Genomic DNA, 27,498 nt, shown 5'->3' on the forward strand with positions numbered 1-27,498 from the left:
TATTGAAAAATATTATTTATTATATTTGTGTTTGCCAATAATATATCTATGATAATTTAATTGATATCATTTAATTTTTTTAAAAAAATTAAGTTCAACTGTGTTAATGTATTTGATGTGATCTAAATTTTTGCAAGTATATCAACATGTAATTTGTGGGAGTTGATTAAAAATAAAATTAAAATTAACAATGAAGAACTCTAAAAGAAACTTGATAAAGTAACATGTAATATTTATGTTACAGGCTTTGTCTTACTAGTAATTTACAAAATTCCAACAATAATTAAAAAAAAAAAATAAACCTACAGTTTTAATTTCTAAAAAATTTTGCTTTTTCAAATTATTATTATTATTTTTCGTTAAGTAAACTTTAGGCCAAATTAAAAATACAAACAAACATTGTTTAAGTTTGTTTCGGTTCTCAAAAATTATACCAATAAACATTCATTATCCTATAATATATTTTACGAAACCTTAATTTAACATGTTGAAAATTATTAAAATATCCAACAAAGCGGGATGAATATGTCTTTATTTATGAGTTCGTGGTATAAAAATGTCTATAAACTATAAAAAAAATATTATAATTATAATTCAAGAAGTTATAGAAAATGAAAATACATGAGTTATAGAATTTGAAAGTTCATTCAAATATGTAAGTCTACACTATTATTATTTTTTTTCAATTTTTTTTTTTAACTTTTAGCTTTTGGTCTTCTCAAGAGGAGAATAATATTGTAGACTTACATATTTGAACAAATGAAAAAAAAAAAAAAAGTGGGAGGAAGTAATTCTTATGAATTGAAAATTATAAGAGAGAAAGATTGAATTTCAAAAAAAAAAAATTTTTGGATTGAAACGAAAAGTTTAGGTAATGTATAAAGAAGGGTCTAACCAACAACCTACTTGAAAAATATGAATTTCTGTTTTGTTGTTTTGCTAAACATATCAAAAAGTCAACTTTGGCTTTTGAAAATTCAGTACGTACTTGATTATGACCTTTACCAGTAACACCCATATTATAAAACAGTCTAATCTATACTTATAATTCTAGATGTATAAAGTGGGGAGACTTCTATTTGACTATCTGAATTAATAGTACATTATTTTAGCAACCAAACATACATTATAGGATCTTACTTTTTATCTTATCTTTTATTATTGAAATTTCTTCGCACCATAAAGTATAAAAAATGTGGAAGCGAAATTATAACCGTTTAATTGGGTATTTGGGTTGGGCCACCGACAAACGACGTTTTAATTTGGCCCACCTTTTAATTTTTGTTATGAAATATCTAATTTTGGGTAATAATATAATATTTTTTTAAAGAAAATTGTTTAATGGATTAGTATTAATTAGGAAATTAGTAAATAATTAAGAGACAAATATATAATTAGATTGAAGGAAAGACTACAAAGGCTTGCTCAAACTAGCATTTCAATTCAGTCAAGGAAGTCGCCATGGAATTTGTACACAAAAACCCATTGACACATACATGCATATATCTACAAAAACTGCATCATCCTTATTCACTCTCTTCTCTACATAATCTTCTTATTCATAAACCATAACGACCCAATTATTTATTTATACTATTATTATTATTATTATTATTATTATTATTGTTATTGTTATTGTTATTATTATTATTATTATTAGAAAATCAAAGCCGGTTAGAGGCTTAAAGCAGGGTCACAGTTAAAAATTCTAGTAGAAAATTATGCTGAAATTTCAAAGGAATTAATTTCAGATCCAGGACTGGATAGGATAGTTGCACTTGAAGGAATTGACTCCACTGATATGAGCAAAGATATCCGAGGAATCAACCATGTCTTCTTCTTTCACCACTACCACCTGCACCCCCCCAGTTCCGGATCAATAAAACGCAAAACAGAAAAAAAAAAAAAAAAAAGTTAAAAATGAAACAAGTGAAAATATTACTTCATCTTCATCATCCTCATCGTGATTGCTGCAAGCTTGTCTGGGAGTCTCTCCAAACTCATCGTTCTTTGCAAACCTTCCTCTAACTCGAGGTCGGCTGTCTGCTAGTGTCTTGCGGCAAGCATACTGAAATCATTTAATATTCACCCATTACGTGTATGCATATATCAATATTTTTTTAAAAATCTGGTTGGGCGGATTGGAAGTGAACCTTGATTTTCTTGCTGAAATTTCTCTCGTTCCTTTTCTTCATGTACCTGTGGATCTTCTCCTTCCTTTGTTCAACAGAGAGTTTGCCGACTTTGTTGAAAGTTGAATCGTCCAAGCTTGAGATCTCCGATGCCAATGGAGCAGAAGTAGCAACCCCACCCACCATCTGTTGACTCTCACTACTAAGTGCCTTTTTCTTTTTTAAAGAGGAATCACAATCGAACCGAAAATAAACTAATATTTGTAATCACTTTTTAATTGCAAATGCACCAATTATATCTTCTCTGTTCATGCAAATAGTGTTGCCAACTATCATATTCTTTTTTATGTAGTCAAGACGATTCACAAACCATCATATAAATATACACTTTCTGCCACTTGATGCTCTGATAGCTACGGCCATTTCCCACCACTTCATTCCATATAATTAACTCTAATATACCCTCTCTAAGGATTGAGGTTAACCCGGGTTTGTTCATGTTTTACAATATTCATAACAGAGTAATCAATGCATGTTTATATATAGTATATATTACCTGTAAATCTCCAGGGTTAAAGACACGCTGGATTGCATCAGGACAGAAAATTCCACCACTATCACCCTGATATTCCAAGTCCTGTTGTTGCAGTTCAGAAGCCATGAGGATGCTCCCGGTGAAAATCCCACAACTTTCAGCAGGATTCATACTCCCAGCAGGCAGATATGTGGGAATACCAGGTCCAAGAAAGGAGCAAGAAGGCGATGAAGGATTCAAAGGTGCATAAGAAGGCACAGAAGACAAGCAATCTTCTTCAAGAACAGCAGGAAAATGAGGTCCACCAGCCGCGGCTACAGTATCATGATGAGCAGGGTAGTGTGAGGAGAGTCCATTGATGACAACATCTGTTAGCAGAATCTGAGGTTGTCCTGAGGAGAAATCAAAGTGGTCTTGTTGGTTGGAGAGGAGATGAGGTACAGAAAAGTGAGGAGATGAAGAGAAATCTATGGAGGCAGAAATATCATTGTCAATGTCTTCTTGTGAGTCAAAGAGGATGGAGAGGTTGTTGTTGTTGTTGGCGGTGGTGGTGGTAGTGGTGGTGGTGGTGGTGGTGGTGCTGGAGGCTGTTTGGTTTGATTTTTTAGTATTTGTATTGTCTAAATCAGGAGTTATGGATAAGTTTGTAGTATAAGAGGAGTTATCTTCATAGCAACAGTTTGATCTTGAAGTGACTTCAGAATTTTGCAGTGTATCTTGAAATATATCAGGGTCACAAAAATCAAAAATTTGAGCACTAATTGGGCTAGATATCTCCTCCTGTAAAATCAATACAAACCCATGTCAATTTCATGATCATCATCACAATTAAGAATATATGGGATTGACATTTACACAAACCATGATTCTTCACATGTTTCATGTCATATAATTGAACCCAATTCATGTATATATTTATTGACTGATAATTGATGTACGATTCTTGGGCCTAAGGGGTAGCTAGTTGAGAGGTGTGGTTGCCGGGCACCAGTCTATATCTATTTTTGATAAAAACACAGTAGCATTAGAAAGAAAGAATTTTGTGAGAGATGGAAACATGAATATATACATCTGTTCTCCATGTGATGTGTAGGTGATAATGCAATCTATATTTTGGCAAAGAATGAATATCATTAACACAAAAAGGAAATTTATGTTATATTAATTTTGTTTCAACATATAGAAATTTGACTACTTATGAACAAACAATTGGAACAGAAAAGCACTACTTTAACAAGAAAAAAGAAAAAAGGAAAGAGGATCCGTTAATGTTATGAATGTGGAGTAGAGTTCATTAGGCCCCCTTCATCGATCTAACCGAACAAAAGAATCACAATTAGAGAAAGCTTAAACATGAAGCATAAAAAGCCACATATATTCCATATTGATAATTGTAGGCTACCTATACATATATATATATATATATATAGCTATAGAACACAAAGGGATTAGCATTTCCATTTTGGAGATGGGTGCTCCTAAGATAATGACAGTTTTTTTTTTTTTTTTGAAAAATTTTCTCATAATTTTGAAATTACACAAGCACAAAAAATGATTTATCAGAAATTTTTCTGTCTGCACGTGATAAATGTCATGACGAGGTCTGATTGGCTGGATAGATCAATTAGATGTTTCATATTTATGTGTTGTTAGCCTCTTGAATCATTCCTAGATTAATAAAAGAAACTATTAACAAATTTGAAAACATCGACAACCAAGAAAAAAAAAAAAAAAAGCTAGAAAAAAACAAAGCGAGAAAATTTAGCACACCATTCCGCTGTTTCAGATTTTGGATCGCACAAGAATAGAAGAAGAAAATGACATTACTATGAAAGAAAGAAAAAGTCAAAAACATTTTGAACCAAGGAAAGTACGGAACAACACTATTGGTCTTAAATCTCCATCTACGGCACGTAAATCTATATATGAACTGATATTTATATATATTATAGACATACACATACATACACACCATGCATGCATCTCCATATTCCAATACATCAACCTTCGTCAGATACAAATTCAATCCATCATGCATCATGAGCTTATGCGGAGAATTATTACATAAATAGCTCGTGAAAGACGATCATCATCAAACTAACAATCATCATTAACCAGAAACTCATGTAACCATATTATAAACAGCTGCATATGAATGGACAAGTGTATATAAGCAAATATATGTATATAATGGTTTTTGAGGATAGGAAACATTACAATATTGGGAAGGTGCTCCTGAGATTGAATCACGTCCTGCAACATGGTTCCTTTCTCGTGGATGATTCTTTTTTTTTTTTTTTTTTTAATTTAATCCAAAAATGATTCTGAAAATGGAAATAATGAAGAACAAACAAAAGCAAAAAGAAATTAATTAAGAAGAAGAGATGAAATTAAACTCTTTTTTTATGAATCAAGAACGCTGTTGAAGAGTGAGAAAAATGGAGTAGACGACTCCATTAATGAAGCTGCAGAAGGAGAGAAGAAGAAGCATTCGTGAAGATTTAGATAAGAAAAAAAAAAATTATATAACTGGTTTGGTTAAGAAGAAAATGGTTTTGAGCAAGTTAGGAAAAAATGGAGGTGCTGGGGTGTTAAAAAAGTTTGTTATATAGCCGTTTTGGGGCTGTCTTAAGAAGGATGCCAGCGTGGCACTCTCTGCGTCAACCCGACGGTTACGGCGAACCGTTGTTAAGACCGTACAGACGTGGCATTTATATTTTATCTACGTGGCATTTTTGATGATGTGGCATGGTGGGGACGTGGCAAGCAGGATCTTTGTGGATTCGATTTGATTGGATTAAAATCTAATTTGGAGACATGAGAGAACAGGGATCTCCTTACCTTGGAGCTTATTGCTCGACTAATCATCTTAGACATATTGATTTTGTCTTAATCATTTTTTTAATTATATTTTTACGCTCACGAATTTATTTATTTTGGGTCTAAATTAATTCATATATAATTAAAATTTTGAAATTAATTAATAATTAAAAACGAGATATCGTTAATTAGCTGCTGTAAGAAGTTGATATATATCTATCCATATAATTTTGGCTAATTAAGTAAAACTAGTTTTTACAAATAGAGGATATAATTACTTTATATGTATACATATACATATACATATACATATATATATGTATATATATATATATATATATTGCTTGATTCTTCTTATCTCTAAATACCAATTTTGATAAGAATTCAATTAAAAAAAGATATTCCTTCACAGAATGATTATGACTGAGATTAGTTCCTTCTTCATTTTTTTTTTGACTAAGCAAGTACATATACGTATTTACGTACAATATTTTTAAAGGTACATAATTTATACTCTTAAACCTAATTTTCAGTACAGAAAATTAAAAAAAAAAAGAAAAAAAAACCCTTCAAAAGCGATTACTATATATATATATATATATATATATATGTATATCCACGTATACATGTACACACATATATATATGTATATATAAGTTAATGCTTACAAACTATACCTCTCAATTCTATAAAAATGACAGTGAGTAAACCATACTTGTCTTTTTCTTGCTGGTTGGTTTTGTAATTATCATCATATATATATATATATATATATGCATATATACTAACAGCTTAAAACCAAAGCTCATTTTGAAGAAAATTACCAGTCTTGAAATAGACTCATTTGAATATGATTGTCTTCTTCAAGGCTTGAACTTTGAATACAAGCACAAGTTCCTGAAAGAGATATTACAGCAATATTCATAATTGAAATAAAATACAATATGAAAGTGACATCTAATATATCTATATCTATATATTATATTATATTATATTATAGTGTTAGATGAAACTCAGTTGTCATATGCCTTTTGGAACATATTGTTCCCGTATATAGATATGCTTAAAATAGTTTATCAAAGTGAATATGTAGAAATCAGAAATTCTTATATGGCATTTGCAATTCTTTTGGAATCATTTTTTCAATTTATTTTTTTAACTTCCAGCACCAAAGAGGAAACCACTGTATATTTATGTTCATGCACTGTGTATATGCAGTATTCCTTTGATGTTAACATTACTTCTTCAATTCAAATTCAAATTGGTGAAACCTTGTTTATCACAAATTTTCCAGGGAGTCACCATTTTTTTACTGCAATTACCATCCAGTACATATTTTTTTTTTTCTTAATTACTTTATTAAATTAATATAAGTATTATTTAATTATTGAAATATATCAAGTTCGTTACAAAAATTATGAAAGCTTTTGTTTTCTTTTTTCAGGGACTAGAAGAGAATATATATATATATATATACACACGCACGCACACACGCATACATACCAGCTTGAGCATCAACTTTGTATTGGCTATATGTGTGCGAACGATAGGCTAGTTTTTAGGTAGAGAATCAAACCAAGTATGCAGTACTGTTTGGATTCACATGGTTTTTCTAATCAATACAAAGCTTCTTGCTGTCGATCCGCCATTTGCCCTTCTTCTCAACTCAAGTTTGTACGGTACTAAAGTAGAAACCTTTTGTGGGACAAAGTCTTATAAATTGGAGTTTGGAGTGAACAAAGCATGTAGAAGTGAGAATCACTTTTAACTTGCTTACACAATTAATATTGTCTTTGTATATAATAATAAGTCAAAAAAATCAATTATCCCGTTGAAATAGCATAATTCCAGAATTCTTTATCTTCCGACTCGTAGAATAATCGAGATTGGAATTTGAGTTGGTCTTTATTCTAACTTCTCGTTTCTCAAATACATAATTTTAAACCTAGTTTTCTTATGAAAACATTTCTTTTTAATTTGTTTAGATTCTTGAACTTGTAATTCATGTTCTAAATAGTTTAATGATAAAGTTATTTAAATCTAACATAATTATTTAAAAATTTTTAATTTTTTTTTTTTTTTACTTCCTTGCTTACTCAAGTACGGTTTAAACACATCTACTTTTTCATCAATGAAAAATTTTATTCTAAAGAAATTAAAAAGATCCAAAAGGAGACTGAAAGCAAAATGGGTATGTTAAAATAGTGCATAAGGTTAATGAAAAAGCAAGTAGCACAAACAAAAAGGAGTCTCCATGTTTAGTTTGATTGATTCCCAAGCACACATGCAACACAGACAAATTACACAACCCCCTATACCACCAAGCCCTATTCTCTGGGTTTCTTTGCATCCATTTGTACCATTTGTTATAGCAGAGGAATCCGATTTGCTTTCTATACCAAGAAAAAAAAAACAGATAATAGTGTTAATTTAAAATTTTAAAATAATTATTTAAGATATAATTATATAATTTATTTAACTATAAAATTTTATATCATAATACTATGTGTTGAAGCCATGACAGAATTTTTAGTAGTAGCGCACACTTACTCAGTTGTAATTTACGAGGCTAAAACACCACCCTTGTGCTTGTGTCCCCAGCTACTTAACTTGTTTAGCTAATGATGATCTTTATGCTATTCTGTTCAAGTTCCTTTGTCTGATCATTCCAATCTTTATGTCTCTCCTAGACATCTTCCATTTTCCTCATTTGGTAAAAATTCGAAAGCGAAAAAGAGTTTCCCATGTTTGATGGAAATTTCAGTAATATATGCTTGCCTGGAATCTAAAGATTATGTTTTTATATGGTATTCCATTGCTTTTACCACTCTTTGTTGTTAAAAAAGATTAATACTATTCCCTAGCAGCCTGTCACAGCTTCTGCATCAAGATATTCTAGCCTTTGTGAAAAATTTTTTGCCGTTTTCTTAAAAATGACCAACTTACACTCAGCACCCAGTGTTTTATACACTCATATTTATAAAGGGTGTGTAGTGTTTTTCTAAAAAAATGAATACATATACATATATATGGTTGCAATAATTTCAAGAATAATTTTGAGAAATGAAGTTCTACATGCTGGTTTGGCGTTACATTACCAAAAATTACAGACGGATTCAAAGATTATTATGTCTATCAATTTGTTTTTAACTCGATGACGATCATATTCATTTTCTTTTAAAGAAAAGCATCGACTCGATATGGTGGCTGCAGCATCGATCCTCTTCTTAATAAGATATTATTATTTTTTAATTAATCACTCAGAATAATTAACCTCCTCCAGAAGGCTAGTTGCTTGTTCATCAAACTTGGTAGAAATCCTTGACTGTAAAAACACTCATGCAAAACATGGAAAGTTTAATCTCATCTAAATCAGTATTATGGTCGTAAATTATTTAGTTATAACATTCAGAATCTAAACTTAATTAAGCAGGACAAAGGGCATCTCCTGTATTATCATATATTAATTTTACTCTTTTCTAAGATATCTTGTACTTAAAAAGCTTTTAATTTCAAAATTCCTTTCAATATGTGCATATGGCTGTGATATGAAACCCAAAGATTTTTTATTTCTTCCTTTGACAAGGAATATATTTTCATCTATTTTGGAGTCTTGTGCTAATTTTCAGTACTAATATATACTCTAAATCCTCATCACTATATTGCATGTTGTGTCCCACATTTCGTATGCTACAGCATGAATAGGCTTTTGGCATATACACCCATTTCATATGTGCAGCATGTATAGACTGTTGGGTAGTTTTTAATTGTTTATCTTTTTTTGTTGTTGTTATTTAATTTTTTAGTGTTGTTCAATAAATTCTTTAAGTTACTAGGCTTTATAAATTATATCCTAATTTGTATAGAATTTTATAATGTGTATATACCGAACGTTTTTTTTTTTTGTTTTTTACGAGTTGAATAAAATAAAACACGAAATTATAATTTTATATAAGTCATGATTTTCCGTCTAAATATAATTTATATTATTTATTTTTTTATTATTTGAATAAGCCTAAAAATTCTCTCTTAAAAAATTAAACTTAAAAAATTATCAGTTTTAATTACTTTATCGTAATAAATTCAAATATATTTCTGTTTATTTTGTAATTTTATAATTTAACATGAGATCTTGTATTTCTGTCAAAATATTTTCAGAGCTTTAGATTTTTTCTTACATAGATCTGCTATATACTTACACATTTCTTCTAGCTATTAAGAAACATGCACTCTAACCCTTATAAATTTTTACATAAACCCATCATTGGGTACATATATATATATATATATATATAGAGAGAGAGAGAGAGAGAGAGAGAGAGAGAGAGAGCAATAGTCTCCAGCTAGCGGGAACCAAAAGGAAAATCGTGAGGAAACAGAATTTCTTCCATGTTAGGTTAATGTCTTCTCGTTGTTCCCTATTTCTCTTCCGTAGTTGCAGACAAACTTTGCATGGAATAAAAACTTCAGAGAATCCCACCCTCAACCAGTATAATTGGGACAATTAATATAATTTTATTTTTATTTCATTACAAAAGTATCATTGCAGATGGTAATCTACTAACTAATTACTAATCAGTTGACAATACCATGATTAATTGTGTTATATAATTGTTATACTGTTTTATTATATTATATATGACTCTTTGATGATTGTGCACTTAAAATTTTATAATATTGGACTAGTAACATACCAACATCAATAATAATAAAATAGAAAAGCATATAAGGTATTTTGTAAATTACCTAGTATAACACACTTATATCTAATTTACATTAACTTCCCACTTAGAGCTTTATGATCAATATCCTATAGATATTTGAATTTCATAATATAAGTATTTAAAATGGAAGATGTTAGAGGTAATATCAGCCGATGAGTGTTTCTCGAGGCATACAAAGAAAATGTAAGAATTATAGTGACTCTAGCACTTGAATCAATAATTAAAAAAAAATAGTACATAATAAGTAAAAAGTGTAAGAATTAGTAACATTATATAATTTGTATTTACCGTGAACTTCTTTCTATAGAATAAAATTCTTAGTGGGAGGTTGAAATGACAACATTTGAGTGGATATCCTCTAATGGGATTACTTGTTTTGATACAAAATTTATTATAAGATCACATTAAAATCAATATTTTTACACATTTAGTACAGTAAAAAATCTCTTTATCCAAAAAAGGCAACACCAATATGCCTTTACCTACACGTAGATGTAGTATTTGCATATGAATTTTGGAATTAATTAAGATGATTTTTTAATAATGTAACGTTAAAAAATCTCTTCATTCAAAGAAGGCAACACCAATATGTCTTTACCTATATGTAGATGTACTATTTGCATATGATTTTTAGAATTAATTAAGATGATTGTAATGTTATTTGTGATGATTATGTAAGTATTATTTAACACGGTATAATAATAATAAAAAATAATACAATAACTTGTTAACATATAGGATAGTATAATATATCACGATAATTTACAGTTCATATTTAAATATACACTTAAAATTGTATGGTGTAATTTTTTTTTCTTTGAAAAAAAGGACATTCATTCGAAACCTGATGAACGCAAACTAGACAAATAAGAACAATATCCAAGCTTATATTACTAGAAATATAAAGATAGATTCATGTAACTTAAAAGCTAGCCTAAATAATGTATGGACTACTTGCTTATGCAATCTATAATTTTTTTTTTAAAAAAAATTATAAACATCTTTCATTAACATAATAAACTTTGAATTAGATAAAAATAAAATATGAAATTATGAAAAAAAAATTATCATCGTATCATCTTCCATAATGATATGCATGTATCATTTATGGTAAACTAGCAGTAATTCATACAAAAGTACTTGAAATTTAATTATCTCAATTAATAATACCATCGATATTTTCCTCACTTTATTACACGATCATACCTGAATAATCTTTACAAATTAAACCTATACTCGTTCTTAGTGACTCTTTAATAAATGTATTAGAATTTAACTTCATATAATATTTCGTAAGTGGTGTCTACATTATCTTATTTGTGAATTTTATATCTTAAGATGGCGTCATCACCCTAAACCTATCTTCACTATGGGATGCTTGAATTTTTCACTAGTACTTTTTGAAAATGTGTAATTAAAAAAGGTCTTGTCCATACTTGTATGTGAACCTATTTGTTTCTAACATTCCATAATTCTAAAGGATCAATATAAACCAAACAAGTTAGAGGTCTTTAGTTATGTCATCCCTCAACTATTTCTAGTAAGAGTTTGTGGGTTCAACCTTATACCTTAAAGAGCTTAGTTTTAGTACAATTTTTACATAATCACATGCTCAAGTTAAATGCTCCAAGCTCATTATAGTCTTAAACACATAAGACATCTTGTATAAGGGAAAATGTTTGTTAGAGCAAGCTTTGTTCAAACTTGAAGACTATCCCTACACGTTCTCCATATAAGATTTTTAATTTTATGGACTAAATAAGAATATTAAACGTTTTTTCATGGAAAAATCAAAGATGATGAAGTTGATACTTCTTATTGAGTTGGTCACCTAATCATGCAAGATGGTATCCGGTCTTTACCAGATAATACTTGTCCTATATAAATCCATATCAATTGTTTGATATGAGTCTTTTGCTAATCGAAGTTCATAATCTATGTTGTGTGTCTCGGGTATTAAAAATCAATTTAGTTAGATCCTTGTTTAAACCCAACCACAAAGAATTATCAATCTGACACTTGCATCGCTAAAGTATCATTTTGCACCGTCACTCATACCTTATGTTAAGTTATAGCAGAAATCATTTGTCTCTCTACATATTAATAGATCGACAATTCCTAACTCTCCACCCAAGCCCCTTTTAAAATAAATCTTTACCAGGGTAAATGCTTCTCCATGAATAACTCGTAGTAACTCAACATTATAATAAGAATCTCACCATCTCTGAAAATACCTAACTTTTAACAATTTCGCAAGTAAGGTATTAAGAATCTGAAGAAGTCACCAAGCTTGTTTTGCCATCATGGCCTAATTAAACCTCATAAAATCTCTAAATCTCAACTTACCATTATTTTTACTAGTATATAGCAATCTCTATCTCACCCAATATATGTTTTTATCTTCTCTATTTTGGTCCTACTAAAGTTTGGAGACAATACTTTCTATTTATTTATATATAGTACGAGGGATAAGGAATATTCTCATAATATAAGTATTGATGACTTAAGCCACAATTTTTGGCATAATCTCTTTATTAGCTTTTATACAATTTCTTCATATAGTAGCTTTGAACCTTTTTTGCCAATTTTTTGACCAGATAGTTAAAAGTTGTCAAAGATTTTCTTAACATAACTAGTAAAGCTAAATAGTAATTATGAGTATTTAATGATGATACCTTAAGAATTTACATCAATCTCTATCTTGTAAATCACCATACTCTGTTACAAAAAATAATTGACAACTTTTCCTATTTTGATTGTTTAATTTGAAGTCTTCTCATACTTCATTAGGATTTTCTTCATAGACTTCATATCTTTCCCTTGAACCATGCTAAAAATAAGGTTATCATCATTAAATAATAAACGCAGGAGAAGATGAATTCCACGTCAGTTTGATCTAATTGAGATCTCTTTCGTGTTTTATCTTATTGAGTATTGTTGAAGATTTTATTGCAAAGAAAATAAATTTTTTTAAGAAAGATTTTTTTTTATAAATTATAAATACGAAAATATAAAAGTATTTTTATATAGTATAAAAATAAATTTAATATATTTAGTTAGATAATAAGTTTTGCATAATTATTTAAGTATGCTAGAGAGATATTTATAAATTAAAATAATAAGAAAAAACATAAAGAAAGATTTTACTTGTTAAAAGAGATATGTTAGTGCAGAAATAAATAAATAAATATATATATATTTCACCTGTATGGGTTGGATCAATGTAATGTCTATATTATTTTTATTTTCTTCGTTATCTTGAAATGGTCAGGGCCCAAAACGGCATTGAAGTGCAGCAACAATCCCTAATCCGCCGCAATCCTAGATTTTCATTTTCTTGATTTTTCATTCTCCCTCTTTTATACTTTTCCTTCACCTCTTTTCGGCCTCTCTCGTTGGCTGCTGCTGCTGCATTTTTATTCTGCCTAGTCGGTGTTACACAGCAGGTCTCAGCAGCATACCGACGGGGACTCCACCAGGAAGAAAACCCTAACTCTTTCTACATCTCTCAATGAACTGTTCAAGTAGCTCTCTCGCGCTTTCTGGTTTACTTCTTTCTCGTTTCTATTTATGGTGTTTTTTATATCTAGTTTTTTGTTTGTTGTTTTTCTTGCTCTTGTAGTCTCCGGCGATGTGCCGGAAGAGCCCGTGGTGTCAAAGAAGTCAGGTTTACTCTACGAGAGACGCTTAATCGAGAGGCACATAACGGTTCGCTGCTTCTCCTTCTCGGTTCATTCTAGGGTTTCTCTTTACTTTTACCTATTGCTCTTTTTTGTTGCTGAGAAGATATTCACATAAACAAAATCCAGGTTCCTTATCAGTTGTGCTTATCTTACTGGTTAGTTACCGTGTATTGCTTTAAGGACATTTTCTCTTATCCTTTCCTCTTCGTTTACTCCCGGTTTCAGTACTATGCCAATTATTGGTTTTAGTGTTCAACATTTCCTTCTAATGTGTGACATTTTGGAGTTTAATCAACCGGGGACTTGATGAAACTATACATGCTTTTTACTTAGCTAAGCCCAATCTCACTTCTAGTTTTTTTGTCAGCCGATCGATAAGTTCCTCCTTTCTTTCTTTCTTTTCTTTGTTTTTTTTTGTCTTTGATTTTATTTTGGTAGAAATGTAAGTTTCACAGTACTTTGAAGCTGATGGAAGTATCAAAATTTACGGGAAACTTCTTAGTTCCCATGGGTCTTAGAGGACCGGAGCCTTTAATAAGCTGATGAATAAGTTGAATGTTGACAATTTAATTTTAAGAACTTCCTTACAAGTGGATTCTGTGTTTTTTTGGACACCTTCCCCATCTATTGTCGGTGGTGCGTGGCTGAAGCTTTGCTGTTCAAGTGTCAAACTCTAGGGAGCTTATGGTTTACATTCTGCAGTTGCATCTTTTGACTTGTGTTGATTGCTTGTTATCATGAAAATGGTCAGTAAATTTAGACGAAAGATTGAAGATTCACATTTTTATCCGCTTCTTAATCAGGATTATGGGAAATGTCCAGTCACAGGAGAACCACTTACTATGGATGACATTGTTCCCATCAAAACAGGCAAGGTAGGATTGCTGTTATCTGTTTCCATTTTCTTTTTGCTATCTCTTTTGCATTTTGTTTTGGGTATTTTTTTTATATGCTGATATATTGTCATTGTGCTACCATACAGATAGTGAAGCCCAAACCACTGCACTCTGCCAGCATCCCTGGTTTGCTTGGGATGTTCCAGAATGTATGTCTGTCTGTCATGTAGCCTCTCTTTGCTGTTTTCAGTATTTTCAAACATTTTTTTTAAAGCATGCTGCACTTCAGAATTTGGGGACAAACATCTTTTTTACCCTTGATATGATAATTTATTATTCATCACTGTTATTTGTTTGTTACAAGAAAGGTATGAATATATCCTGTGTCATTCTACTGCTAAGATTTTATATCATGTTAAAGCTGCAATTCTTTTTGTTAATGTTATGTCCGTTTCTTGTCATCGTCATAATACTTCTATTACTTACAAGGCACAGTTGATAAGAATTTGGGTTCCTTATTAGTTGAGTTTCAACTTATGATGTGAGAGTAGAGAAGCTACAGCAAAAATAAATTTTGCAACTTTTTGACTAAAGCTATTGATAAGATGTTTGGTTTGCAGAAAAGAATAAGAATAGAATGGACTGATTACTCGGTGAGAATGATATAAAGTTGTAATGTAATTATTGTGAAAATGTTGAATAACCTCTGGAATAAAATGATAATAGATCTATAAGACACATTCAATTCTCTGTCAATTCATATGCTTAACTAAAACGTGATTTGTTGTGTTTAAATTACACTCACCTCCACTTTAAATTCCTTGGAATTATGTAAAAATTAGAATTAGGAATTAACTAGGAGTTGAATGGGAAACAAACAAAATGGGCTGTAGTTCTTTTTTCAACTCTACCTTCTTGTCATCTTCACTCCGCACCCACACTTGAGGCATTGCACCTGGGCTCTGAGATCACTTATCCTGTCCTCTATTCTTTTTGTTATTCCTTTATTTGTCATTTCTTCTGATTTCAGTATGATTGTAACTTGTCTAATTCTTCGTGAATAATCACACTAGTGATAGCCTTTGATTTTAGATTCTGTAGCTTAGGGGAATAAAAATTAGACAGTTTATGTATTAGTGTTAGTTTGATTTGCAATAGATAAATGAGTATATAAATTTTTTATAGAGTAAACTATTTGTGATATATATTAACTGAATCTAACTTGAAATATCTTGAGTAAAATATTCTTATGTGATAGTGTTAGTTTGATTTGCAATAGATAAATGAGTATATAAATTTTTTATAGAGTAAATTATTTGTGATATATATTAACTGAATCTAACTTGAAATATCTTGAGTAAAATATTCTTATGTGATAAGTTTCAATTTTTATTATATTTGTTGTTAGCTTAATATTAGTTTCTTTAGTCATCCTTGTCCCAATGGTTGGGCATGCACCTCTTTCCTAGGACCTTATCAACTTGAAGTCTGGGATACTCGTTTGTTGTTTTATGTGAAAAAGAAAAGTACAATCCTGGTTATGATTTCACTTCCTCTTAGTTTATCTAGCATAGGGTCCACGTTTGGCTTGATTGATATGGATATGGCTCTAATTTGGCTTTAAGGTTTCTCAAATAAAGGTATCAGGGACCATTATTGTATTTTATCATTTTATTTTAATATACGTTATCACTGTCTTATAAATAGACCTGCTGATTGACAAAAATTTCATTATTTCAAAAATTTTCTTGTAAAATTGTAGTGCTTCCTTACTTGTAGGAGTGGGACAGTTTGATGCTATCTAATTTTGCATTGGAGCAGCAGCTTCACACAGCGAGGCAAGAGCTAAGTCATGCGCTGTATCAGGTAATGGCAGTAGCTTTGATTATATATCAGATCATGAAACCCACTTTCTGAAGATCCCTCCCTTCTCTTCGAGATCGAAAATCAATTGCAATGATTTGATATGGCTCATCCCCATCTCCCCTCCCCCCTCGCTTACCCCAATAGAAATGTACAGGAGGTTTATAATAAATTTGTAGAATTATTTCTGTATTTTTTCTTTTTCTGTCTTTTACAACCTGGCAATATAAAAAAATGGTTACTGCCAGGTTGTGCTGTTTTTTCCCTTCCACTAGAGAAGTTTGTTAGTTTTTGTCTTTTTTTTCCTTCCTTTACCTATAAAATGGTGCTGATTATCGATGAATAAAAGGAGAGTGAGAAGAAAAGAGAGGTTTTTCTTATTCTCAAGTTCTTCATGGTATCAGAGCAAGCCTGATCCAAATTCTTCAGCATCCCTCTTGCATTCAATAGGCAATGGATGCGCAGACCCCTTCTCCACCCGAAGTTCTTTTGGGCTCTCACCTTCCGGTGCCTGACCGCCATGCTCTGGTTGATCAGGCTCCATCTTTCATTACTGGTCATCGACTAAATGGTAGTAACTATCTTCAGTGGTCGTTCTCGGTGTTGATGTTCATCCAAGGGAAAGGCCGAGATGAATATCTCATTGGAGAGCTCTCACCTCCTCCCATGAACGATCCAAATGCTTGGATATGAAAGGTTGAGAACAATCTTGTTATGTCTTGGTTGGTGAACTCAATGACCACTGAAATTGGTGAAAATTTTCTCCTTTATGAGACTACGCACGATATCTGGGTCGCAACTCATGAGTTTTACTCCACTCGCGATAACATTTCCGCCATCTTCGAAATCGAAGCAAACCTTCACGATCTGCACCAAGAAGAAAAAACAGTAACTCAATATTACAATTTTTTTACTCGAAAATGATAGCAACTTGATGTTTTTGAGGAACATGCTTGTAGCTGCCTAGAGGATGCCAGAAGATTCCGAAGCATCGTGGAACAGAGACGAATCTTCAAGTTTCTTTTCGGACTGAACAAAAACTTTGACGAGGTAAGTGGACGCATCTTGGAACCAAACCTCTCCTGAACATCAGAGAGGTGTTCTCGGAAGTGCGACGCGAAGAAAGCAGGAAGAAAGTGATGATGGGTGACTCGCAACTCAACCCTAACCCTGCTGAAAGCATATCTCTCTCACCCGAGACTGATACTGTTCTCGCAAGTCGGGTGACTGAGCGAAAGGGACGGCCATGGTGTGAATGCTGTAAAAAGTCGGGACACGTTCGTGGAAGATGCTGGAAACTTCACGGGAAACCAGCTGAGAAGGAATCGGCTGAGAAGAAGAAAACACAAAAGCAGGAAATGGAGGAAATTCATCGGGGCAATTTTATCTCAACAGAGGAGGGATCCATTGCAGCCATTTCTACTGGAAGCACCTTATTTAGTCCTGAACAAATCAGCTTTCTCTAAAAATTGTTTTCACCCAATATGGTTCTCAGTAATGCTTCTACAGCTCACAAAGGTAATTTTTCTGGTTTCTCAATTTATTCCACAAAAAGAGGAATATGGATTATTGACTCAGGTGCTTCCGATCATATGACTGGGGATATTTTATTATTCAAAAAATATAGTAAGTGCAGAAATAAATTCTCAGTTAAAATTGCTAATGGCTCTAGCTCCCAAGTCGAAGGCACATGAATAATTGCATTGACACCCAAGTTAATTTTGTACTTTGTGCTATATGTTCCAAATTTGGATTGCAATCTCCTGTCAGTAAGTAAATTATCACAGGACTTGAATTGTGTGGTTATATTTAATTCTAAACTGTGTGAATTTTAGGACTTGGACTCGAGGAAGACGATTAGCAATGCTAGTATGGATTCGGGTCTTTATCTACTGCAAGTTAACAACTCTTCTCTTAATAGACAAACTCATCATGCAGTATGTACTAATCCTGAATCTGTAAACAACTTAAATATGGAATGGCCTATCATGTTATGACATTATCGTTTAGGACATCCTAACATCGTGTACTTGAAAAAACTATTTCTTACTTTGTTTTGAAATGAAAATCCAACTTCCTTTCAATGTGAAGTATGTCAGCTGTCCAAACATATTCAAAATTTATTTTTCAGTTCTGTTTACAAGCCCACAAAACATTTTTCATTAATTCATAGTGATATATGGGGTCCCTCTCGGGTCACTAATATTACTGGGACAAAATGGTTTATTATCTTTTGTTGATGATCACATTAGAATTACTTGTATTTTTCTCATGAAAAAGAAAAACTGAAGTTGGCCAGATTTTTAAAAAATTTCACATTATGATTCAAAATCAATTTTACACCAACATCCAAGTAGTGAGATCAGACAATGAGTGTGAATACTTTGAAACTACTTTGAGCCAAATATTTTTTTGATCATGGCATTGTCCATCAAAGTTCCTGTGTCAATACTCCACAACAAAGTGGTATAGCTTAACGGAAAAATAGACACATTCTTGAAGTAGCCCGATCAATCATGTTCACTACCTACATTTCAAAATTTCTTTGGGGAGAGGCTGTTCTCACCGCTGCATACTTGATAAACCGTATGTCCTCTCGAACTCTCTCATTTTGAACACCTTATGATATCCTCCGCAGGGCCTTTCCACAATCTCATATTGTTCATACCCTTCCCTATAAAGTTTTTGGTTGTTCCGCCTATGTTCATGTTCATACTCACCTCAGGGTAAACTTCACCCACGGGCCATTAAATGTGTTTTTGTTGGATATTTACCAAGTTAAAAATGATACAAATGTTTTTGTCCAAGATCTGCCGTTTCTACAACACTATGGATGTCACTTTTTTTGAAAACCAGTCCTTCTATCCCACTACTGATATTCAGGGGGAGAGTCCTAATCAGGAATATCAAGTATGACATATAAGTACACCATCTCTCACATTTTCTCCCCTCACTATTCCCGAGTCCTCATTAAATTTTTCTGAAACCAGTATCAAAAAGTCTGAAACTGAACTTATACCTATTACTATCAACAAAGAGTTACGTGTCTATGTTAGGAAACTCAAAACTCCAGTTAATAAAGATTCGGAACCAACTACACATTGCCATGAGTCTATTACAGTTCCAAGCAGTAAGAAAACATTAGATAATGAGTTTTCAGGCACAATTTTTGATACGGTTACCACTACTGATCATGATACTGAGTTACCTATTGTTTTGCGGAAAAGAACTCGATCTTGTACCAAACACTCTATATAAGATTATATTGCATTCAGCAACTTGTCCTCAAAGTATCATGCATATATAAGCAAACTTGATGGCAGCCCCACTGAACCTAAAATCATTCATGAAGCCCTTGCATTGCCAATGTGGAGAGGTGCTATTCAGGAAGAGATTAGGGCTCTTGAAAAGAACAAGACTTGGGAACTGACAGAACTTCCACCGGGAAAACATAAAGTTGGGTGCAAATGAGTATTTACTGTAAAACAAATCCTGATAGAAGTGTGAATCGGTGCAAAGCTCGTCTAGTAGGTAAAGGTTTCACTCTATCCTACGGGATAGATTATCAGGAGACATTGGCCCCAGTGGCTAAGCACAACACTATCCGGATATTACTCTCTCTTACCTCTAATCTTGATTGGCCTCTTTGTCAACTTGATGTAAAGAATGCATTTCTCAATGGAGGTTTAGAAGAAGAGGTATATATGGAAGTTCCTCCAGGCCTTGAGACCACATATAAAACTCACAAGGTATGCAAACTTAAAAAGGCACTCTATGGTCTAAAACAATCTCCGAGAGCTTGGTTTGACAGATTTAGCAAAGCAGTTAAACATATGGGATATGAGCAATGTCAGTCTGATCATATTTTGTTTGTCAAGAACAGTGCCTCCGGTAAAAAAGCTATCCTAATTGTCTATGTTGATAATATTATTTTAACAGATGATAATATAGAGGAAATTCAAAAACTCAAAAATTTTCTTGCCACGAAGTTTGAGATAAAAGATCTTGGAGCACTTAGGTATTTTCTAGGAATGAAATTTGCTCGTTCTAAAAAGGGGATATCTGAATATGTTCTTGACATGTTAAAAGAAACAAGGATGCTCAAGTGTAAACCAGCAGAAACTCCCATAGAAATAACTATAAAAGTTGGATTTAAAAAGGGCAAGTCAGTTGATAAAGAAAGATATCAGAGACTTGTGGGCAAACTAATATATCTTGCTTATACTAGACCTGACATCAGTTTTGCTATAAGTACTGCAAGTCAATTCATGAACCAATCTACTGATATTCATATGAATATGGTATATCGAATCTTAAGATACCTTAAGAAAACTCAAGGATAAGGACTATTTTTCCAAAAAATAATGAACAGGAATATTGAAATCTATACAGATGCTGATTGGACGGGTTCTATAATTGACAAAATATCTACATTTGGGTACTGTGCTTATGTTTGGGGAAACTTAGTCATTTGGCGGAGTAAGAAACAATCTGTTGTGTCACGAAGTAGCACATAAGCTGAATTTCGGTCACTTGCTGATGGAATATGTGAGGAAATTTGGTTAAAAAGAGTTCTAATGGAAATGAAATTCTTGGTTACTACTCCAATGAAAGTATGGTGCGACAATAAAGCAACAATCAGCATAGTTAAAAATTCGGTATATCATGATCGAACTAAACACGTGGAAATAGATAGACACTTCATTAGGGAGAAGATTGAAGATCAGACCATTACAATACTCCACGTTCCTATTAATCAGCAAACTGTAGATATTTTAATAAAGACACTTTCCAAAGAATTCTTCAACGAATTAATATCCAATGTAGGCTTACTAAACATTTATGTAACCTAGATTGAGGGGGAGTATAGAATTTTTTTTCTGTATTTTTCTTTTTTCTGTCTTTTACAACCTGGCAATATAACAAAATGGTTACTGCCAGGTTGTGCTGTTTTTTCCCTTCCACTAGAGAAGTTTGTTAGTTTTTGTCTTTTTCTTCCTTTTTTGCCTATAAAATGTTGCTGATTATCAATGAATAAAAGGAGAGTGAGAAGAAAAGAGAAGTTTTTCTTATTCTCAAGTTCTTCATGTTCTGTTAAAATAAATTATAAAGCATTTTCATTTTTTGAGAACATTTTTTCTTCATTGATAAATCAATTGCTACTATTACTTTCTGATCTAACCAAATATATTGTGTTTCCTTTCTTCTGCAGCACGATGCTGCTTGCCGTGTGATTGCAAGACTTAAAAAGGAAAGAGATGAATCAAGGGCATTACTTGCACAGGCTGAAAGGCAGATTTCTTTTCCAGTATCAACCGCAGTTACAGCTAATGCTTCTAGTCTTAGCAATGGGAAAAGAGGTTGCTGTTTTCTTGTTTTTCTTGATTTTGGTTAGCATAAATTGTATTGACTTATGTAGTTTCTCATTTGAGTTCTCTCATTATCATATAGCTGCTGAGGATGAGGAACTCGGCTCTGGTGGGAAAAAATTACGTCCTGGAATCTCAGCTAATATTATTTCTGAGCTAACAGATTGTAACGCTGCTCTTTCTCAGCAGCGTAAGAGGCGACAGGTATTTTTAGTCTACCTTGTATATCTTAATTCATTTTCATATAATTAAATTAGATAATCTCTCGGTAACTGAAAAGGAAAGAAATAACTGCAGTTCCTCTCTTTATCTTAACTCCAGGTTCTTGTTGACCTGGTTCTATATTCTTGTGCTATATTTAGATACTTGCAATTTTTTTATTGGTTCTCTCTCAACATGGATTGTCTTCAGATCCCTCAAACTTTGGCTCCAGTTGATGCTTTGGAGAGATACACTCAGATTTCTAGTCACCCACTTCACAAAACTAATAAACCTGGCATTATCTCTCTTGACATCCTTTATTCCAAGGTAGGTGTTTCTTGGCAATTTTTTTCTGCGCTCACAAGTCCGTGTTTGTTGCTCTCTCTTAATGTCTTTGAAATTGCTGAGATCTGTCAAAATGCGGTTATCTGAATTTATTTATTTATTTATTTATTTTAAATATTGATGTCCTGCTGGGGATTTTTAAGCTTAGATGCTTAGAAGAACATGATTTTGTTGCATATGGCTGCAACAGAAACTAGAGTATAAGGAGTTATTTACACTGTTTTCCATAAAATGGTTACTATGAGCAGCAATATCAATTTTTTCCTCTATTTTTTTATGTCATATCTTTCCTCTATTTGAATATTGATAATTATGAATATGATGCTAATCTACGATTATGCCTGCTGCATTCACCAAGATATCTAATCTGTTTTTCTTTTTGGGGTTGTCAGGACATCATCGCCACTGGAGGGGTTGACACAACTGCTGTGATCTTTGACCGACCATCAGGACAGGTCTTATCTACACTCACTGGTCATTCAAAGAAGGTATTCTTCCTGTTTCTTTATTTTGTTTTTAATTTGTCTTCTTTTCGTTAAATATCTGGATTAACTGTGTGCTGTCCCTTTTCAGGTCACAAGTGTAAAGTTTGTCACTCAGACTGATCTAATATTGACTGGCTCAGCAGACAAGGTAAATTTACTTCAGGTTTATTGGCCGGAAATTTCATGATGGTTTTTTATAGACATCTTGAGTATGTTCTGTTATTTCTTAGAAACTTATTTTTGGATATGCATGCGTGGGCATATATCTCCAACAAAAAGTTGCTTTATTGTGTTTGTCTTATTTATTTAGCAATGATGTGTTTCAGTCTGATTTGTTTTGTTGGTTTAACTAATTGTTTCACCAACCTAAATGCATCGCTGGTTGCTACTCAACTAAACTTCGGGTGTTATCATTTTTTATTGAAGTGTGGGTAGCCAAATCAGTTTTTATTTGGAACTTAAAACTTTTAGAGTTGTAAGGTACTTTCATTATGTATATATATATATATACACATATATTTTCCCATTGGAGTCTTTAAGAAACAAAATTAACTTAACATTTTTTAGGTGGAATTGTACAATGACTGCAACTAGAACATCCTTGGTTACTTTGTATAGGAAATTTCTTTTTTTTTATAAGAGGTTTGGAAAGTGAAGTTGTGTACCCCACACCCCCCCTCCTTTTTCTTCTAATTGCACCTTGTAAATTAAAAAAAAAAAAATTGGCAGCTTTCAGACTTAGTGCAAGAACACTGTTTGATGCATCTTGTTTAGATGCATTCTAGACTTGTTAGGTTAAAAAATATGCGCTAAAGATTGCACTTTTGAATATTTTTAGGTGTAATATATGGAGCTATTTCCTTAATACTTCTACTAGTATTCTTAATATCATCCTGTAATTTGATACTGAAAACTCTCCACAGAATCCAAAGATTGAAAATAGATATTTGATTACCAACTTTCAATGGTGCAGACTGTCCGTGTTTGGCAAGGATCTGAAGATGGAAACTTTGATTGTAGGCACATCTTGAAGGATCATACTGCAGAGGTAAATATGCATTCAAACCAACCTTGATAATGCTACTTTGATTGGAATTCTAGTTTTTACTGGAGGAGCAAGTTCTCTGTGGTGGATAATTCTTGTGCATGGTTCTCTAGTTTATTACATGATATTTTGTAAATATGTTCGAAGTATATATTTTCCTTATGTAAAATAATGAAAAATTTAGACATATCAACTCCAGATATTATGAAAGCTACATTCCTTATCTCTTTGTACATGCGAGGCAGCCACTTTCCTTTTTAAGTATCTTTTTTTCCTTCAACAAAAAAAAATATTGGGAGTTCCATTATGGTGTATATGTCACTGATATATATTGGTTTCCTGAATATTGGCTGTGGGAAATCTTTTGCCATCCAGGAAACATTTGCTTCTAAGTCTCTCCTCCGCTGAGTACATTATTTTTTATCTTTAAAAAGGAGTCTATACCACTGTATAGTTTCATGGTCTAAAGTGGTTATAGGGAATCCTTTGCCACCCAGAGAACATTTGCTTCTATGCTTTCCCTCCCTTCTCTGGATCTTTTGTGTTAAGGAAAAAGAAGTCCCTGCCAATATCGACTAGCAGGGAATGCTGGTGAATGAGCCGTGGTTGTCTCTTCCCTGATGTTGGTTTAGAAGAAACATACATGAAAAAAACAGCAGTAATCCTGTTACCTTGACCTCCAACTTTGGTGGTATGATTTTTACAATTAGATTTAGCAAGTTAATTGGATATTGTGGATAAGGAAAAGAGAACCAGGAATGTCACAAACACGACAACAATTTAGTTAACCTTGATTTCCAGCCTTATGATGGTCTGGAATTTCGAGAATTAAATAAAAAATAATAACTACCTGTACTTAAGACAACTTCGTAAATTTGCAGTATCTTTAATGGTATTTTGTTTGTTTTTATTTTTTTTTCCTTCTTTTATCTTGCAGTGCATTTCCCATGAATTTTGCTGCATGTATGTTCTTAAAGCTACATTGTTTGTTTATGTGCCATTTCGGTGTTACAAAGGAATGACACCTCTTAATTCATCAGGTACAAGCTGTAACTGTGCATGCCACAAATAATTATTTTGTGACGGCTTCTTTGGACAACACATGGTGCTTCTATGATCTTTCTTCCGGTCTTTGCTTGACACAGGTTCCAACCTTTCTTCTCTTCCTCTCAGGTTCTGAAACTTTATCATTTTCTTTTTTTGGGATAGTACATGTTACACAAAGTAATTGAATCTAATTTTCCTGTTCTGCTATATATATGCTAGAGAAAGGGTTGTTGTTTTCGTCACTTACATAAACAATGAAAAAAATATTTTCGCTCTTGAAGGGGAGTGAGGGTGAAAAATTACCCCCTCGTGCCCCATTCCATTCCATTCCATTCCTAAGCTTCCTAAAATGAAGTTAAAGTATTAACCTCGTCTATTTTCCATATTTTTTGCCTTTCTCAAACAGAGCTCATATATTGTTGTCTTTCCATCACATTGAAGATGTTTTTTTCCTTTTTTTTTTTTTTCCTTTGTTCAGGTTTCGGATGCTTCTGAAAATGAGGGTTATACATCTGCTGCATTTCATCCCGATGGCCTCATTCTTGGAACAGGCACTTCACAAGCTCGTGTTAAAATCTGGGATGTAAAAAGTCAGGTGTGATTTGTTACTTCCAACTCTTGTTTTGTTTGATAATTCTTGTGGATGGTCTAATCTTAATAAGTGTGGGACAAGGCCGTAGTTATTTGTTTCTATCAATTTGGATGTTCTTGAGATTTCCTTTTTTTTTCCATCTTGTAATTTTATGTTGGTTACAGGCAAATGTAGCTAAATTTGATGGACATGCAGGACCTGTAACTGCCATATCTTTCTCAGAAAATGGTTACTTTCTTGCGGTAAGTATCTTGTGGAATATGTAAAGTGCATGCAAGGTTTCAATATGATATGATTTATATTTGAATGGGACAGACTGCAGCTCATGATGGTGTCAAACTGTGGGATCTTCGCAAACTGAAGAATTTCCGGTCATTTGAACCATATTCTGATGCACCTACAAACTCAGGTATGCAATTTTTTAATTTTGTACAAGTATACGAATTTATCTTGATGCTTGACTGGGCCACTTGTGGCAAGTTTCATTAGTTGGCTATATCTTTTTGAATCAGACAAATGATACTTTTACTATTGTTGTGGATGATTTTCTACTGTATGATTAGTTACCACTAGATGAACCAGTTAGGTAGAGGTACATCTTTTGGACTTCTTTTTCTTTCCTCTGTTTCTTCCGTTGATCGAACCTGAGAATTTCAGATGTTGGTACATCTTTTGGACTTCTTTTTCTTTCCTCTGTTTCTTCTACCCTCCTACTACTTGCTCTCTTTTGATAAATACAAGTAAAAAAGCTGTGTATAATAGGAACTTTTCTTGCAGTGGAATTCGACCATAGTGGATCATACCTTGCAATTGCAGGTTCAGATATAAGGTAGGTGTCTGGTTAGGAGTGCGGATCCTGGTTATTTTTCTTGCATAGCAATTAGATGTTGATTTAATTTTTGTGCTTATGCAGAGTTTACCAGGTTGCAAGCGTCAAAGCAGAATGGAGCTGTATCAAAACTTGGCCTGATTTGTCGGGGACAGGTTCTCCCTCCTTTTTTTGTTTCTTTACTGCTTTTGCCCTCCACTTTTGGTTCTTGTCCGATGTCATTGTTCTACTGGAATTGCAGGTAAATGTACTTCTATCAAATTTGGCCCAGATGCAAAATATATGGCAGTGGGATCAATGGATCGCAATCTTCGCATATTTGCCTTGCCTGGAGACGAGGGTGGATTAGATTCATGATTCTCTAAACGGCTCTTGAATTTCCTGTTCTTCTGGTTTATTCGTCAGCTATCTTAGTTACAGTGGGATTCAAAGTTCTAGGAGGTGTATTGTGGATCTTAATGTGATAGAGCAGGGAGAGGACATGCATACTGGTGGCGAATCCACTGCCGAGCAATGGTGTACCATCTTTTGTCCGGCATGTTACATTCAATCATTTGTATGATTTAACTTGTAATAGAAATGTTGAAAAAAAAGCCTTTTTCATTATCCTCAGATCTTCAGACTTTTTCTTGGAGAATGCTTGTTAGTCCTGTAATTGGTTAGATAATTTTTTTACCCATTAGCAATTTTTTCTTTTTATGCTTGATGACCTGGCTCGTTTTTGTACGTTTTCGAATTTTTTTTATGTTTCTGATTCTTACCTTGTCTTCATTTGACTCATGTTTCGGTAGGCTTGTCCATAATGCCAGTCTCATCTTGTGCCTTTGATGTTTAAACGCCTTAGAAAGATGACATAACACACAATAGTTCAACTTTTTTGAAAAAAAAAAATTATTTTTTTTCCAGATGATCATTCAACAGTTAATCAGGTCTAAATTAGCAAATTATATGGAAGTGCGGGATATCATTGTCGTACGATGGAATTACTATTA

General features: G+C 32.6%; 2 protein-coding genes across 5 annotated transcripts; one reads left to right on the plus strand and one right to left on the minus strand.

Annotated features, from left to right (window-relative positions):
- Positions 1 to 1,421: 1,421 nt before the first annotated feature.
- Positions 1,422 to 5,245, minus strand: LOC110815877 (CCT motif family protein). 2 transcript variants are annotated; one of them, XM_022043847.2, is made up of 5 exons: positions 4,885 to 5,245; positions 2,689 to 3,447; positions 2,154 to 2,318; positions 1,943 to 2,068; positions 1,422 to 1,855 (listed from the first exon to the last, which is right to left on the minus strand). In XM_022043847.2, exons 1-5 carry the CDS (start codon positions 4,927 to 4,929, stop codon positions 1,748 to 1,750), a joined length of 1,203 nt encoding a protein of 400 aa, XP_021899539.2. In that variant the 5' UTR covers positions 4,930 to 5,245; the 3' UTR covers positions 1,422 to 1,747. The 2 variants fall into 2 exon arrangements, with proteins under 2 accessions (XP_021899539.2, XP_088071417.1); XM_088215291.1 differs by lacking the exon at positions 4,885 to 5,245 and adding an exon at positions 3,529 to 4,111.
- An 8,261-nt stretch (positions 5,246 to 13,506) lies between these two features.
- LOC110815857 (pre-mRNA-processing factor 19 homolog 1-like) lies at positions 13,507 to 27,212 on the plus strand. Of its 3 annotated transcripts, XM_088215292.1 has the most exons (18): positions 13,509 to 13,735; positions 13,834 to 13,919; positions 14,698 to 14,769; positions 14,877 to 14,939; positions 16,510 to 16,596; positions 21,806 to 21,953; positions 22,045 to 22,166; positions 22,374 to 22,490; positions 22,901 to 22,996; positions 23,082 to 23,141; positions 23,967 to 24,041; positions 25,079 to 25,183; positions 25,564 to 25,680; positions 25,842 to 25,919; positions 25,993 to 26,086; positions 26,455 to 26,506; positions 26,591 to 26,661; positions 26,748 to 27,212. In XM_088215292.1, exons 1-18 carry the CDS (start codon positions 13,723 to 13,725, stop codon positions 26,861 to 26,863), a joined length of 1,572 nt encoding a protein of 523 aa, XP_088071418.1. In that variant the 5' UTR covers positions 13,509 to 13,722; the 3' UTR covers positions 26,864 to 27,212. The 3 variants fall into 3 exon arrangements, with proteins under 3 accessions (XP_088071420.1, XP_088071418.1, XP_088071421.1); XM_088215294.1 differs by lacking the exon at positions 16,510 to 16,596 and having other exon boundaries at positions 13,507 to 13,735; XM_088215295.1 differs by lacking the exon at positions 13,834 to 13,919 and having other exon boundaries at positions 13,510 to 13,756.
- The last annotated feature ends 286 nt before the right edge of the window (positions 27,213 to 27,498 follow it).

Source organism: Carica papaya, chromosome 3 (assembly GCF_054855325.1).
Source record: "Carica papaya isolate Zhongbai chromosome 3, ASM5485532v1, whole genome shotgun sequence".
Lineage (NCBI taxonomy): Eukaryota > Viridiplantae > Streptophyta > Magnoliopsida > Brassicales > Caricaceae > Carica > Carica papaya.